This window comes from Diospyros lotus, chromosome 4 (assembly GCF_014633365.1).
Source record: "Diospyros lotus cultivar Yz01 chromosome 4, ASM1463336v1, whole genome shotgun sequence".
In the NCBI taxonomy this organism is placed as follows: Eukaryota; Viridiplantae; Streptophyta; class Magnoliopsida; order Ericales; family Ebenaceae; genus Diospyros; species Diospyros lotus.
In genome coordinates this window covers 1,828,225-1,843,030 of record NC_068341.1, presented here as the reverse complement: position 1 = coordinate 1,843,030, position 14,806 = coordinate 1,828,225, and the positions used below count along the sequence as shown (strand labels likewise).

Here is a 14,806-nt window from a genome sequence, read left to right as displayed (position 1 = left end):
AGGGCATAGACATAGACAGCATATTTAGTGGGAGCTGGAGCACAGAGCTTCGAAGTAAATGCATAATACGGAAATACATTGAAAATGAGTTGAAATCCCGAAAGACTGCTTATTTCCTTAGTGCCATTGGCACTTAGTGATTTATTTAACTAATGCAAGGTTAGCCATTCACAGATGTCGCTGTTGCCACACAATTCAGTGCTCGAATGTGATCTTGCCTTGTGCTTTCTTCCTCCTCTTCTTCTTCTTCTTCTTCTTCTTCAGCTGTTTCCCAAAGAAAACTGGCATATGCAGCAAGAACATGGCTGAAAGCACAGAAACACAGGCCACGAGATTATGTCAAGCTTTGAATCACACGCATGGTGGTATAATATGGTGGCTGCCGCTGCATCAAACATAATCAACTGAAATGGAGGCTGGCTTATGATGCAATGCTTACCTATTGTCTGGAGTAGCTCGAACCGCTTGCTCAAAGAAAGATGATGCTTGTTCTTGATCACGATAAAGTTCCCACACCAATTTAGCATATTGCGAGATTATTTCGCCATCCCTAGGATCGACTAGTATAGCTCGCGAGTAGTATTCCTCGGCACCTTTTGGATCCCCCTTGGACTGCCAGCCAAATTGTAACAAGAAACAGAAGAATCAAACACAGTCGAACCTCGTCTATCTGAGAACTTAAAAGTGAAAACAGAAGCCTACTGGATGATGAATAGCAGACAAAAAATCTTGTTAAGATAATAGAGTGGTTTCCTGCTGCTATGAGAAAGCAGACCCAAATATCATTTTATGATCAATCTCAGGCCCTTAACAAATCATGCAGAACTTGTTATCCGATTGATGCATAATCTGATATCACTAAAATAAGTTGGACTATCATCCCGCATCCATTTTGATGCCTGGAGATAGAATAGTAGTGAATTAATTAGATCTTACCTGATAAAGAAACTGCGCATAGTTTCTCAGCAACAATGGGTTGGAAGGACTTTCCTCGATCATTCTCTTATAATACTCCTCAATATTACCTCTTTCGCCAGCGGTTGCTCTTATACATTCAAAGTGAACATCTGCAACCACATCAACCGGCTGTTTCCCTTCTCCAGAAGCTGAGCTCTGAAGTCCGTCAAGATCTTTGTTTTCTTCAACCTGTCATGTACCCATGAACACAAATCAATCTTGTTTGGATAGCCGGAGTCATAGCAACTGAAAATGGGGATGCAATAAAACACCTGATCATTGCAATCAGTTCCTCGAAAGAAATCATCTTTCTTGTCCACATCGATCTCCCAGAGGAAATGAGCGTACGCCGCAAGAACATGGCTGAAGGCAAGAGAGAGATGTTAATGCAGGAATAAATTAAATGTGACTGAAAGGTTGATGAATAATTCTGTTTCATATATATTTTTTAACGTGATTTAGATGTGACTGCATTTATGAACCATACTAGGTTGATGAACAATTAGCCCAGTCCAAGGTCATTCAGTCAATACTTTCAAACATGTTAAATGAATAAATTGAAACCAGATTTTCTTCAACAAAAAGGTAAGATAAAGAAATGCAGTACTAACCTGTCTCCGGGAGCAGCCTGAGCTGCCTGCTCGAAGTAATTCAGGGCTGTATCTTGGTCATGATGAAGCTCCCACACCAATTTAGCATAAAGCATCAGAATTTCTCCGTCTTTGGGATCTGCTAATGTAGCGAGGAAGTAGTGTTCCTCGGCTCCAAAAAGGTCTCCTTTTGACTGTCGATTAGGAGAAAAAAATCAGCTTCATTGTGATTACTAAGAATAAATTGAAGCACAGATATCTACATTTGCAAACGTATTATTATTATTATTATTATTGTCGTCGTCGTCGTCGTCTTGGAGGGGAAGGGGGAAATTACTAATTTACTATGTAACAAATGCTTGAAACATAGAATTCATAGAAAAACACAGAAAAGGATTAACAAAAAGCATACTCAGTTCGACTGAAGCCACAGACGAACATTCTAGGGGAGTGGGGAAAGCGACAAGTTCATCATATAAATTCTGAAGAAATCAAAGTTCTTGTAAAGTATCAATACAACAATTAGTTAAAAACAAGGGAGGTCAGAGAAACTCACTTGCAGAAGCTGAGCATAGTTTCTTAAAAACAGAGGGTTAAAAGGATCTTCACCAACCATCCTCTTGTAATATTCCTCAAGATTGCCACCGTCGTTGAAACATGGTGGGGAAAAATCGCCAGCGCCACCATTGCTGCGGCCACCACCAACTCCTCCAAAACCAGAACCATCAATCCCAAGCCCTGTGGCTAGATACATAGGGGGGCTTGCTGATGCATCTTCTTCAATACCCACGTTCTGAAAATCACTCAAAATCTCATCTTCGTCATTCTCCTCAATCAGGGCCATACCCTTTTCCCCAAAACTGAATCCACTACTGCTCACACCCTCTATGCTATCTCCAATTGTCACAGACCTCTCCAAACTCCCATCACCTTTCACCAGCGTCTCTCTCTCCAACCTCTCTTCCTCATTCTCTACTTCAAGTTCATCTTTTAAAGTGTATATCGAAAAGGATGGAGCTGTTTGCAACATTGTTTTGCTGTGTTTGTGTAAGGATCTGTTCCCAGTTTTCAAGTTACAGTGGTCCTCGAGATCAAAAGAAGCTGAGCCTAGTCCTTCCAGGTTGCCATCAGATCGAGCTCTTCGAAAGGCCTTGTAGCCAAGATTGTTGGTTAACTTGGTTTTACGACCACCATGGACGGAGGAGATCAGCTTGGTGGGGCAGTGATGTTCATGTTGGGCTATTTGAGGTGGGTATTTGGTGCAATGGTGGTTTGTGTCAAAGTCTCTATTGGGGCTGTCTGGGAAGATGGATTGCACAACTGGAGTTGATGAGCTTCTGAGTAGCATCTGCAATCGACTGCTTGCTTGAGATTTGTAAAAACTGTGAAGAAAGAAGATGTCGGTGTACAATAAAATAAGACCACAGCCGGCTGTCAAAATAAACAATATTTTCTTACGGCGGCTTACTTACTAATTAGATTAAAGATAAACATTAAATGAAGTTATGACCGACAACCATGGGATCTCCTGTTGATATGAAACATGGAATTTATCAGATGCTTGAAATGAATAACTAAGTGACGAAATGCATGAATTTTTTGAGTTTTGACAAAAATAAGTAGTCATTTCATACTTTAAACGCAAGAGGCAGTGGCCCATGTGAATCCATCTCTTATCTTCAGAGTGGGGAAAGTATGGAGCATGTAAAGAGGTCGAGCCCATGCCCTGTGAGAAAGATCATCACAAGATGCATCTTAACACTCACATGTGATGTGAAAGTCAAAACTCCCAAGATGCTTGTGAATTCCTTTTTAAGTAACCAACTTGCCATATCAGTGCATCACCACCTTAGGTTGCTTTTTTGCTTCACAAGATTCAATGGGAAACTCTTCTTTAATCATCCTCCAATTCATATTTTAGGAAATGAATATTATTTTCCCACTATTTTCTTCTTTTTATTTTCTTTTGTAAGTGTCTAATCGAAATATGCTAGAAAAAGAGTAATAGACTATCTTATAAACTCGTGTTATAAAAAAAATATGAAAATAATAAATACATAAATACTAATAACAAAAATTTCAAAAAGATCGATCACTCTAAGAGTGAATGATTGAAAGACACTAAAAATTGAGTCATCATAAATAATGTAAAATATAATGTAGTTTTATACAAAAATACTATTTAGACAAAATTTTAATATTTTTTGTAACACTTAAATAATTCATCGTAAAAATGAATGAACAACACACATTGAGTAACTAGTGTGAGAATTAACCAAATATTAGATAAAGTGTCAACTTCTGTGTGCAAATAGCATTTTCAAATTTTATATATCAATGCCCTCGTAGGAAGATATGAGCATGCACGTGTAAAGGAAATTAACACCTGCCATTGCTCTCAGCACAATGTATTTAAGCCACACACTTACTAGTCAGTCTTGGGAGTTGGAACATATCCCTGCAATGTGTAAATAGTTTATTCTTTTTCAATTTAAGATTTCAAACTATTGTCATACATTTTAGAATTAAAATTTATAAAAGTATTACTCTCACAAAAAATTTCTTGCGGTCCTTTAATTTTTAGTTTGGTGTTTATTTCAAACAAAGTACTTCCTTTTCCAAGAATTAGTATAGATATTGGAAGGTTGAAATGTGAATGTAGGAGAAGTGAACAGTTTGCTTGCTCATCTCTATAGTGATTCCTCCAGAATCAGCTAGCTCAAGATTAGCAATCTCTTGCTTGCTCGCATTGCCTGCGCTCCAAAACCAGTTTGCATTTCTTTAGTACCCGGTCTTGATATCCTTCTTCAACAACTTTCCAAAAGTCTTTAGAGCTACTCCAACAATCATAGAGTTCACCACCAAAGATGGGAACTTGGCTTGGGGAATATTGGAGTAGGGTGCATTCAGGATTAAGGGAAAACCCATATGGATCTTAAAATAATGGACTCAAATTCCAGTGTTTGATTGCTGGAATTGGCAGCAAAGGTATTGGAATTTCCTTCAATTCTTCTATCTAATTTCCGAAAGAGCAGCCACTAAGAATAGCACAAGATCTATAATTTGATGCTCCTGGAGGCCACTATTGGTTTGAATGAAGAAGTGAGCTCAAAACACCGTTGATCCAATGTTACGTAATTTCTCTTTTATATAAGGAGTTCAATAAGAAACTCAGCGAGCTTGTTGAAGTTGATTTGGTGGGGGTGAATCTTGTATGTTTTCTCAAGCAAAGTGCTTGCCCCATCCCTAAAAATATGACTTTTTATGCCATTCTTAAACTGTGGGTTAAAACAATAGTGTTTCAGCTACCAACAACCGGAGAAAACAATAGCAAAGATTATCAGAGATAATCTGTTGCGAGAAATGGATTGCCTTGTGGAGCAAGGACACATTGTTGAATCGTGAATGCCCTTTGTATTTTTGTAATAGACCATCAACACTCTATTCCTCGCTGATGGAAGGTTGGGAGAATAGATAAATGAACCTTATCAAGTTCTCGCAAGAAAGGAGAAAATGTTATTTACCAAATTACCACTAAAATGAACATGAGTTGACGTCTCTGACCATAATCATATTGTTAACTCGAATAAAGTTCCATTATCTTGATTAATTCTGGAATTTCAGTTAAATTAGTTTTTTAACATTTTGATTTAATTCCATTCGGTTTTGTTACTTATAATTTGGTTCAATTGCCAAATTCACAAAGTAACTTACCCTAATGCTCATACTAAATATTTGTGTGATGAGTGTTATGTAATATGTGTAAAGGGTGCATGAATGCGTGTAAAGAAATTTCTGAGTCGAACCAGCACACAAGCAGAGCAACTACCAAAGTTCCAGACAAAGAAATTAATCACTTATTCGTACGTTCTCATCGCAGCAAGCCAGCAAGACTAATCCGCGTTAAAGAAGGATTCACATAAACCACAAAGCTCAATAACTTCTCTCATACATGTGGCACACACACCCGGTGCATTGCAATCAGATTTATGCCATGCTCAATCTCCGTCTTACAGAGGCTTTACAAGCTGAAACGCCACATATTTGCCCACCATGGGAGGTTTAATAGTGGCTTCTCAGCTGTATGTACGATATGCAAATGAAATGCAAGGGAACGGAAGACGAAAGTTACCTCTCTGTTTTCACTCCGCAATTAGCTTTCGATAATGGTGCCGTTCACTCTTTCAGATCGGGATACAGATCATGCTGCATGGATACAGATGTATGCAATTGAAATAGTTCAATCCATTTCAGAATTTCCTTTAATACACGTTGGATACAATAACGGACTTACGGTAAAACTTACAGATTCTAGTAGCTTTCTGAATCTCTCATCCCCTTTCAGGAGTTTCCAAGTCGATCAAACTCTTCCGCAGCATTTACGCAAACTCAACATTATATGTTTACTTGCAGGAATACAAATGGAAATATCATTCTCATAGAATTCAATCCTAGCTATATTATTATTACGTTGATCTGCTTTCACAACTTAACAAATAACCAACACAGCCTTTGCTAGAAAAAGAAATTTCTCTTCGAATACACAAACAGAGCAACCACCAAGTTTCAACACACAGAAACCGAACCTGCGTTAACGAAGGATTTACTTCACATTTACAGCCACCGCAAGGGAAGGGAAGTTACCTTTCAGTTTTCCCTCCGTCGTTTAAACACTATTTCAGATCTGGACTCTTCCCGCCGGCCGGATTGCTGCAGATGCTCTCTGCTCCGATCAAAATCTCCGGAAAGAAGCTTCTCCTTCAGCGACACCGCAATGCAGTGCGAACCACCACTTATTGCAGAATTCTGTTACAACGATCTGCTTGCGGAGCCTTTAGCCTCTTCCCCTGTGGCCACGCCACGAGATTCCGGTGCGAACCGCCTTCCCCATGGTTTACAAGGTCGCTCACGCGCCCAGGCCCAATTCATCAATCCAAGTCCACAACCGCAGCCATAACCAAATTTGGGCCGCACAATTGGGTCAGTGTATGTAGCCCAATTTTTCAGATGGGCTTAAGATTTATACGGGCTTTCGGTGTATGTGTATTATTCCACAAATCACGAATAGGAGATAAACTATTTAGAATTAATATATATATATATATGTGTGTGTGTGTGTGTGTGTGAAGTTAAACTAATATGCCTGCCTCTACACAAAGAAAAGCAAAAGAAGTAGATGAATATGCCTCTAGAGATAGGGTATGACCCATCAAATACCTGACCTATATGTATTAATAAATATATTTATTTTGTTTAACCGAGTGTTGGTGCACTACACCAAAGAAGGGTAGAACACTAAGTAGCCACCCTTAAACCAAGGTTGATTCCTAATTATTTTTGCCCACACATACATACTCTTTTGACTACCTTTATTGAATGGCTTACAATTGCGAGTTAAAGTTGACACTTTATTTAAGTTTAAAGAAGAATCACTGAATTCTAAATGAGGGCATTGGGCATTTTGCATGGTTTTCTATTAGAGGAAGAATAATGAAGACTTTTTTTTATTGGTCGAACAAATGTCCAATTTGTTGCGATAAAGGGTGAGGAGGTTTGTTTGGTCCCGGCCTCTCAATCTAATCTAATTTAGGACATGGGCTATGGATTGATGAATCAGAACCTTGAAAATGGCAGTCATGGCCGTTACTTTCCCTAATTAGACATGGAACACGGTCATATTAACCGTTGGTTGCTCCACCGGATTCGCTGGTCAGAAGTTAATGTGGAACAGGGAGGACGCTTGGTTGCTCCATTCCAATTTCTCCCGGCATCTGTCTTCGCTTGATGCCTGACCCCTCCCTCGTCGTCCTCTCCCTGGGCGGCGGCGGAATTTGTTCTTCTCGTTGAATCCTGCAGCTGCCACCGCCTGCTCCGCCGCCGGTAAAGACAACATGGCCAGCCATCTGAAGCCATTCCAGCTCCTGGAGATCAACATCATCTCGGCGCAGGACCTGGAGCAGGTGTCGCGGAAGATGCGAACCTACGCCACCGCCTGGGTGCACCCCAAGCGGAAGCTCCTGACGAGCGTCGACTCGCAGGGCCACAACAACCCCACCTGGAACGACAAGTTCGTCTTCCGGGTGGACGAGGAGTTCCTCCGCTGCGACACCTCCGCCGTCATGATCGAGATCCACGCAGCCCACTGGTTCCGAGACGCCCTCGTCGGCAGCGTTCGCGTCCTCGTCGGCAACCTCTTCCCGCCCACCCGCCCCCGCCCCCACAACCACCATGTCGGAATGCGCTTCGCCGCCCTCCAAGTCCGCCGCCCCTCCGGCCGTCCCCAGGGCATTCTCAACATCGGAGTCACCGTCCTCGACAGCTCCATGCGGAGCATGCCGCTCTACACCCTCGCTGCCTCCGCCGTCGGGTACCGCGATCTGATACAGGAGGGCCATCCACACGGCTACGGAGGACACGACGACTCCGGCCCCGGCATTTACCCGCCGATGAAGTCCGTCCTCTTCCGGTCCCGAAGCGAACGCAGCTTCGCATTCGACGATCATTCTGTCGCCAACGGTTCGGTGATCAGCGCTTCACAGAATAAGCCCTTCGCCGGCAAGGCCAGCTCGGTGATCAGCATTTCGGAGGTTGGATTCCCAGCAACGAACGAGAAGACGGTGAAGAAAGGCAAGGCGAGCTCGATCATCGGCGGCGCGGAATTCATAGAAACGTCAAAAGATAAAGGCGTTAAGAAGGGTAAATCAAACTCCATAATCGGTGCAATTATAGCCAAAGATCCAAAGCCGAAAGAAGGCCGTCCTTTTGAACCATTACCCCAAGATAAGGAAAAATACAAGACCGGTGAATTCGAGTCCGCCGTAAAACCAGTCTCCAAGGGGCAGAAAGGATCGTCCATTGTGAACGGAAACGTGGGGCCGAAAGGGTCATCCATAGTGAACGGAAAATACGTCTATGGAGGCCAAAAGGCTCATTCAATGTGGTCTGACTCCGAGGTTGGGCCATCGGCGTCTGTGGTCGCGGCGGCAATGGCAAGGGATCCGAAGTACTATTACGACGACAACCAGAGCTCGGTCTTGGACGGATGGAGCTTGGACGAGAGCGTGGAAGGGCTGAAATCGAAGCTGGAGAGGTGGCGGACGGAGCTGCCGCCGCTGTACGACCGCGGCGGCGGCGGCTTCAGTAGTTACAGATCGACGAGCCAGCATATAAGGCGGCACACGGAAGGAGACGGCGGCGGCCTGTTCTCGTGCTTCGGCAACGTCTATGGGTACGAATGCCAGTGCGTTTGCGGGAAGCCTCCGGGGGGAAAGAGAAGCCTGAGCGGGCGGTTCCAGAGCCCGTCGGCGAGCGCCGGGCGGTCCTTTCGATGAGAAACCAACTCCCATTGATGGCCTCCGAACTTTTGCAACTGGGTCATTGAGAATCAAACGGGTAGAGAAGACGATGATTCAGAAATTGGGAAAATTGTGTAATTGTTGTGTAATTTAGGCACCGCGAAACTGCATGCCCATGCAGAATGGTGTGTGTGTTCCAAGTAAGAGCAGGTGGTGTCAATTCTTTCTTTCTTATTTTTCCATTGATTTGCTGCCTTTTTTTTTTCTTTTTTAAAGTTCTTTTGGCTGTTTATAAACTGTTATCAACAAAACAACATTCTTCTCTCTTTGAGACATCACAAACCACATTCTACACACCAACTATATATATATATATATATATTTACATATACACACACTTTCTGATGTATTTGCTCCTCCTTGTTGGCAGTGACAGAGTCAAGATTTTGGGTGAGCGGGCACAAGTATATAAGTTTGTATATTAATTTTTTTTTTATAATACACTGAGATGGACATAAACTCATAATTCAATTAAATAGTTAATAAATAGATAAATTTAAAAAATGACAAATATTATGCATAAAAAAAATGTAATACTAGAACAAACAGGGCGGAGCCTGGAAATTTTTTCAGGTAGGGCAAAATTTATTACAGAAAAAATAATATCAATATATTAAAAATTAACATAATTTATTTAATTTTTCCCTATCAACATATCTTTTACAATTGATGGAGATTTTTATTTTAAAAATCTCTCCATGACTATTTCAAATTGAATATAACAAATGATAATTAGAGAATGCATAAATTTATAAATTCACAAATTATGTGATCGATCTAACAATCAAAATATCAAATTATATGCGCTTGTGCAATTAATCCAACAATCTAAATATAAATTATGTGCAATTGATCCAACAATCAAAATATTGTGCAATTGATTCAATAATTAAAATATTAAATTATGTGCGCCTATGCAATTGGCTTAACAATCAAAATATCAAATTATGTGCGCCTGTGCAATTGCTCCAATAATCAAAATATCAAATTATGTGTACTTGTGCAATTAATAAACTTATTTATCAATCTTAACATCACATTCACAAACTTATTTTTTTTAAATCTAACATCAATTAACCCAACATCAGTTAACAAAATTCAAGTTCACTTAATTAATTTTAAAATTGAAAAAAAAAATTACAACAAAAATTAGTGAAGCAGAAGCTTATTGCTGTGCTGCTCACTGATTACGTGAAGCAGGGCCGAGAGTCCGAGACGGAGAGACAGTCAGGCAGCGAGTGAGCGATTGAGGGCTAGAGCCCGGAGGGGCGAGCCGGCGACGCTGGCGAGCGACGGAGCGAGGCAGCAAGAGAGTCGAGAGAGCTTAAAGAGGCAGCAGCAAGCGAGATCGAGACTGCGAGAGATCGAGGTCCGATGGGAGAGCCGGCGGCTGGCGAGGGCTAGCGACAAGATGACCGAGGTGGTGAGAACGAGGTCAAGGCGGTGCCGGCAAGCGATAGAGCCACCGAGCCAGACAAAGGCAAGAGCAAAGGGCAATGGGATGGGCAGCAATTGGCGGCGTGCGCTTGAGCGAAAGAGGAAATGAGGGTGTGAGGGTTTGCAGATTTTGTGGCCAGGCCTCAGTATGGGCCAAAATTAATGGTAGGTTGCACTGGGCCTATGTTGGGTCCGCCCCCGAGAACAAAGTCTCTAAAAAAGTTGGTTTGTTCATATTCAATTTCAAATACAGCTGCCCAGATTCATCGACATGTATATATGTATGTATCCAGGGGCGGATCCAACGTGTGGGCAGGTAAGCGGCTACCTCTCTACCCAAGCAAAATTTTCATTGTACATCACTGTACATTGTAGTAATCTTTGCCCCTTACCCTCCTTCCCCCAACCATTTTTGCCTCTTTGCTTACATTTATTGGCTCCGCCCCTGTACGTATCTATATGGATAACTTCTTGAATTTTCCTAAGATGAGTAAAAGTGAGTTTATCTCTTTGTCTTCCTAAATAATTGAAAAACTTATTTTTTTCTTCTTCTTTTTTTTTTTTTGTCTAAACAATATCTGTTGTTGCACGATTACAACAATAAATTTATAAAATGGGAAACCACCGATGGATGACCCTCGTATGGCGTATCTGAACGATTAGTGAGTCTCGTAGGGCGTTTTCGAGCGATGGATGAGTTTCCGGAGGTGTTTCTAAGCGATGGATGAGTCTCGTAGGGCGTTTCCGAGCGATGGATGAGTCTCCGGAGGTGTTTTCGAGCGATGGATGACCTATTAGAGAATAAATCGGTTAGGAGCGCGGGCGAAAGTCCCCGCGCGGACCCTTTAATGCCTAAGTTAGATCACCGTAGAAATTGAGTATTCGAAAGTAAGAGAGTAAATGCGAGAGTCAGAGATTGCATACCGAATGAGGGAAAGTGACCTCCTATTTATAGCAACAAGAGGGGCATCCATGTGTCGCGTGTTCCGAGTTTTGTGGCAAGAATCTCGGAGAGGCTTTGACCAAGCCTCGCGGGAATAGCCTTAGGCCGAGTTTCTTGGAGGCGGTGGCGCAAGGATAGGGGGCACGTGGCATGTGGATGTCAGTGCGGCGCCTTGGGTAACCCTCACCCGGGGGTTTGCATGAGTGCAGGTAAGGAGAGCACGAGGGGTCGTGTGCGAGGGCGAGCGCGGGAGGCTGTGCGTGTGAGCGGTTGCGCCCACGGGCGGCTGCGTGCGCGGGCGGCCGCGAGCAGGGTGTGCGCGGCCGCCCGCCGGCAAGGGCGCGCGGGGCCGCCTGTGCACAGGGGGGGTGCACTCGGGGGTACCTTACCCCCGAGTGACCCTCTCTCGGGGGGGAGGACCCCGAGCAAATGCGCGCGGTCGCCCTTGTGCAGGGGCGCGCAGGGCTACGCGCGCGCATCTGGGCGCCCCCGGGCGAGGGCACTCGGGGGTACCTCACCCCCGAGTGACCCTCTCTCGGGGGAGGACCGTGCGCAAACGCGCGCGACCGCCTTTGTGCAGGGGCGCGCGCGCGCGCGGCTGCGCGCCCGCAGCCATGCGCACGCCCAGCTGCGCTTGCGCAGCTGAGCGCCCCCTAGGGGGGGCACTCGGCGGTACCCTATCCCCGAGTGACCCTCACTCGGGGGTGGCCCCCGCAGGCTAGGGGCGCGGCCTCCGCCAAGCAGCCGCGCGCTGCTTGGCCGTGCGAGCGCGGGGCTGCGCGAGCGCGGAGGGCCGCGCTAGGCGCGCCCGCGCCCCTAGGCGGCCTCCTTTGGTTACCTAGGCCACGTGGCGCTTCCTCAGGCTGCCATGTGGCGTTTCCTCAGGCCGCCACGTGGCGCTTCCTCAGGCCGCCACGTGGCACTTTTTCGGGTTGCCATGCTTGCATCGCTCTTCAGTATCTTCACGCATAACAATTGCTCCCTACTCTTTCTGTCGAAAATCTCAGGAGAAAGAGTATTTTGCTTATGCTGCAACTCTTCTTACAAGAGACCACTTTCATTTCATTTTGAGGAGAAGGTTCTTTTCCGTATCCGCCTCTTCTAAGTCTTTCGGCTTTATTCTTTCTACAATGTCTTCTCAGGACCACTATAAAAGGATGACTTGGTCTTTCACTTTTTTCATTGCTCAACTACTCTCTCGTAAGGATCCTCTCAGTGTCCCAAGCTTCTTCACGGTATACTTCTTCATCCATGGGTCCAATTGCTGGTCGTAGCTTCTCGTAACCCTCATCCATGGGCCTTGTTATTTACCTCATCCATGCGTGAGTCTACTCGTGGGTTTCTTTATTATCTAAGCGTGACCCTCATCCATGGGTCTTGCCTTTAGTCTTATGTGACCTCACCCATAGGTTTAATTATTGGCCTTATCCATGCGCGAGTCTTCTCATGGGTCTCTTTACCATCTAAGCGTGACCCTCACCCATGGGTCTTGCCCTTAGTCTTTTGTGACCCCCAGGAGTCATAACTCGCTCGAAAAATTTGCTTTTCGTAGCCGCGCCTTAGGATTTAAGCACTCAACATGGGCCGTTTTAAGAATGCTTTACCACCTCCACCTTCTGCTCCCAATGTATATATATCTTTGGGACGACGGTCTTCGGTGAAGGGGAGAGAATTAGCTGGGATACAGTCTCGTTTCCATATCCCAATTGATCATCATATTAGACTTCCTACGCCTGAGGAGACAAGTACCGCTATGGTAGGGGGACATGGCTTCGGGGTATATTTGGCTTCTTTAAGAGCAGGTCTTCGTTTCCCCTTGTCTAGCTTTGGCATGGAGTGGCTCGATTATCATTGCATTGTCCCTGCTCAACTTCATCCGAACGGTTGGGGTCAGTTAGTTGGATTCACCATCCTTTGCCATATGATCCAAGTGCCTCCTTCCGTAGAGTTGTTCGGTTGCTTCTATAGGTTGAGGAGGGTCGAACGAAGGGGCGTCTTTTTCACACTTCAAAGGATTGTGGGTCTATCTCCTCTCTTTCAAAAGCTCCAAAATAAGGTGGACTTCGAGTCCCGATGGATTGTGGTCGAGCCTCCTCCTAGCTGGAAAACACCGCTTCGTTGGTGTTGGGATAATGAGCGGGACTTTTGGTCGGAGAAGCTTGATGACATCGGGATTTCCCGGGCTGTCTATCACCGAGTAATTGAGAGATTATGTGCCCTTGGCACTTGTAATCTACCCGACCTGCTTACCTCAGAAAATATTGCTGCCGCAGGGTGGGGTGTTCGGCTTGAAGACATGCCCGGGACCTCCACTCTCGCTTTTGTGCCACCACTGGCTATGCCCGAGGACGCCTTACAAGTTGAGGAGGAAGAGGGCGGCGAGGAAGAGGACGAGGGCCCCGAGAAAGAGGGAAGATCTCTAGGGAGTATGGTCTTTCTTGGTTATTCTTCTTCTGAGGGTAGACCCCCAAAATTATAGAGATTATCCATGCAAGTGGTTGACTTTTATCTCTTGTTTTGTAGACGATATGAATATATTCAAGGAACAAACGCTCAGACGACGTGGTAGGAATTCACAACAGGCTGGTGAGCAAGATCAACAACCTCCTCCTCAAGCGCCCCATGACTTGTCACAGGGGCCTCCGTCTGACACTCCCGATCCTAGCCTTCTTCCTCCGCCAGTTCCTAGCTCGTCTCGAAGGCGTCTAAAAGTGAAGAGGTCCGAGGTGAGTGTCTTACCCAGCCTTTCTTGTCTTGAACCCTCGGTTCCCACTTCAGGCCTTTCCATGTTAGACCTTTCTGTCCCCGAAGTCGCCCTCGGGGAACCAAATCTAACTGATGCCTCTGGCTCACGAAGGAAGGGGACTGGCAGCTCTCGCTCTTCTTTTGGCAGCGAGCTTGATCGAATCATGGAGGAGAGTCGCCAACCTTTTGTCCCTTTTCGTAGGGATCGGCGAAAGCTAAAGGCTGAGCTCCCAGACTTTAGGCCTATTCTTCCTCCCATCGCTGAACCTAGACGGAATTCTGTGCCAATTCCTAACAGCACTAGAGTGAGGGGTGACCACTTCCAGGTGCAGCCCGGGCTGATTGATTCAGACTCTGTAAGGGACCCGGGGGTGGGCGCCAGGATGATGTACGCTACCGTGCTCCCTCAAGATGAGCAGAATTTTTTTGGCAATTGTCCTAGCGTTGCCAACTCTCCTGAGCAAAAGATTATTGAGGTAGGATGCCTTTATTGTGCCTATATGTTGTATTTGCCGTCTGACTTGGTTGTTGGTCTTCTAATACATTGCTTGCACCCAGGGGGTTCAGGGGTTGGTGATATCCAACGCTATCGGGAGAGCTTATCATTATCGAGCAGAACAAGAGAAAGCGGAGGCAAGAGAAAACGCGATAAAGTGGAGGGATCACGAGCGTTGCTATCAAGCCGATATCAGAAAGCTAAACCGAGAGGTAGAAGACATGCGTTCCAAGCTGGCGGAAGCTGATGGTGAATCGTCAAGCATAAAGGGGGAGATAGTGGA

At 44.9% G+C, this 14,806-nt stretch overlaps 1 protein-coding gene across 5 annotated transcripts; it reads right to left on the bottom strand.

The window, feature by feature from the left end:
* Positions 1–48: 48 nt before the first annotated feature.
* On the bottom strand, positions 49–6,387 carry LOC127799385 (uncharacterized). 5 transcript variants are annotated; one of them, XM_052333377.1, is made up of 11 exons: positions 6,192–6,386; positions 5,854–5,953; positions 5,680–5,753; positions 3,182–3,273; positions 3,020–3,075; positions 2,104–2,929; positions 1,569–1,741; positions 1,230–1,320; positions 937–1,146; positions 440–612; positions 49–305 (listed from the first exon to the last, which is right to left on the bottom strand). In XM_052333377.1, exons 6-11 carry the CDS (start codon positions 2,893–2,895, stop codon positions 161–163), a joined length of 1,584 nt encoding a protein of 527 aa, XP_052189337.1. In that variant the 5' UTR covers positions 2,896–2,929; positions 3,020–3,075; positions 3,182–3,273; positions 5,680–5,753; positions 5,854–5,953; positions 6,192–6,386; the 3' UTR covers positions 49–160. The 5 variants fall into 5 exon arrangements, with proteins under 5 accessions (XP_052189337.1, XP_052189335.1, XP_052189339.1 ...); XM_052333375.1 differs by lacking the exon at positions 3,020–3,075 and having other exon boundaries at positions 6,192–6,387; XM_052333379.1 differs by lacking the exon at positions 3,182–3,273.
* Between the last annotated feature and the right edge of the window lie 8,419 nt (positions 6,388–14,806).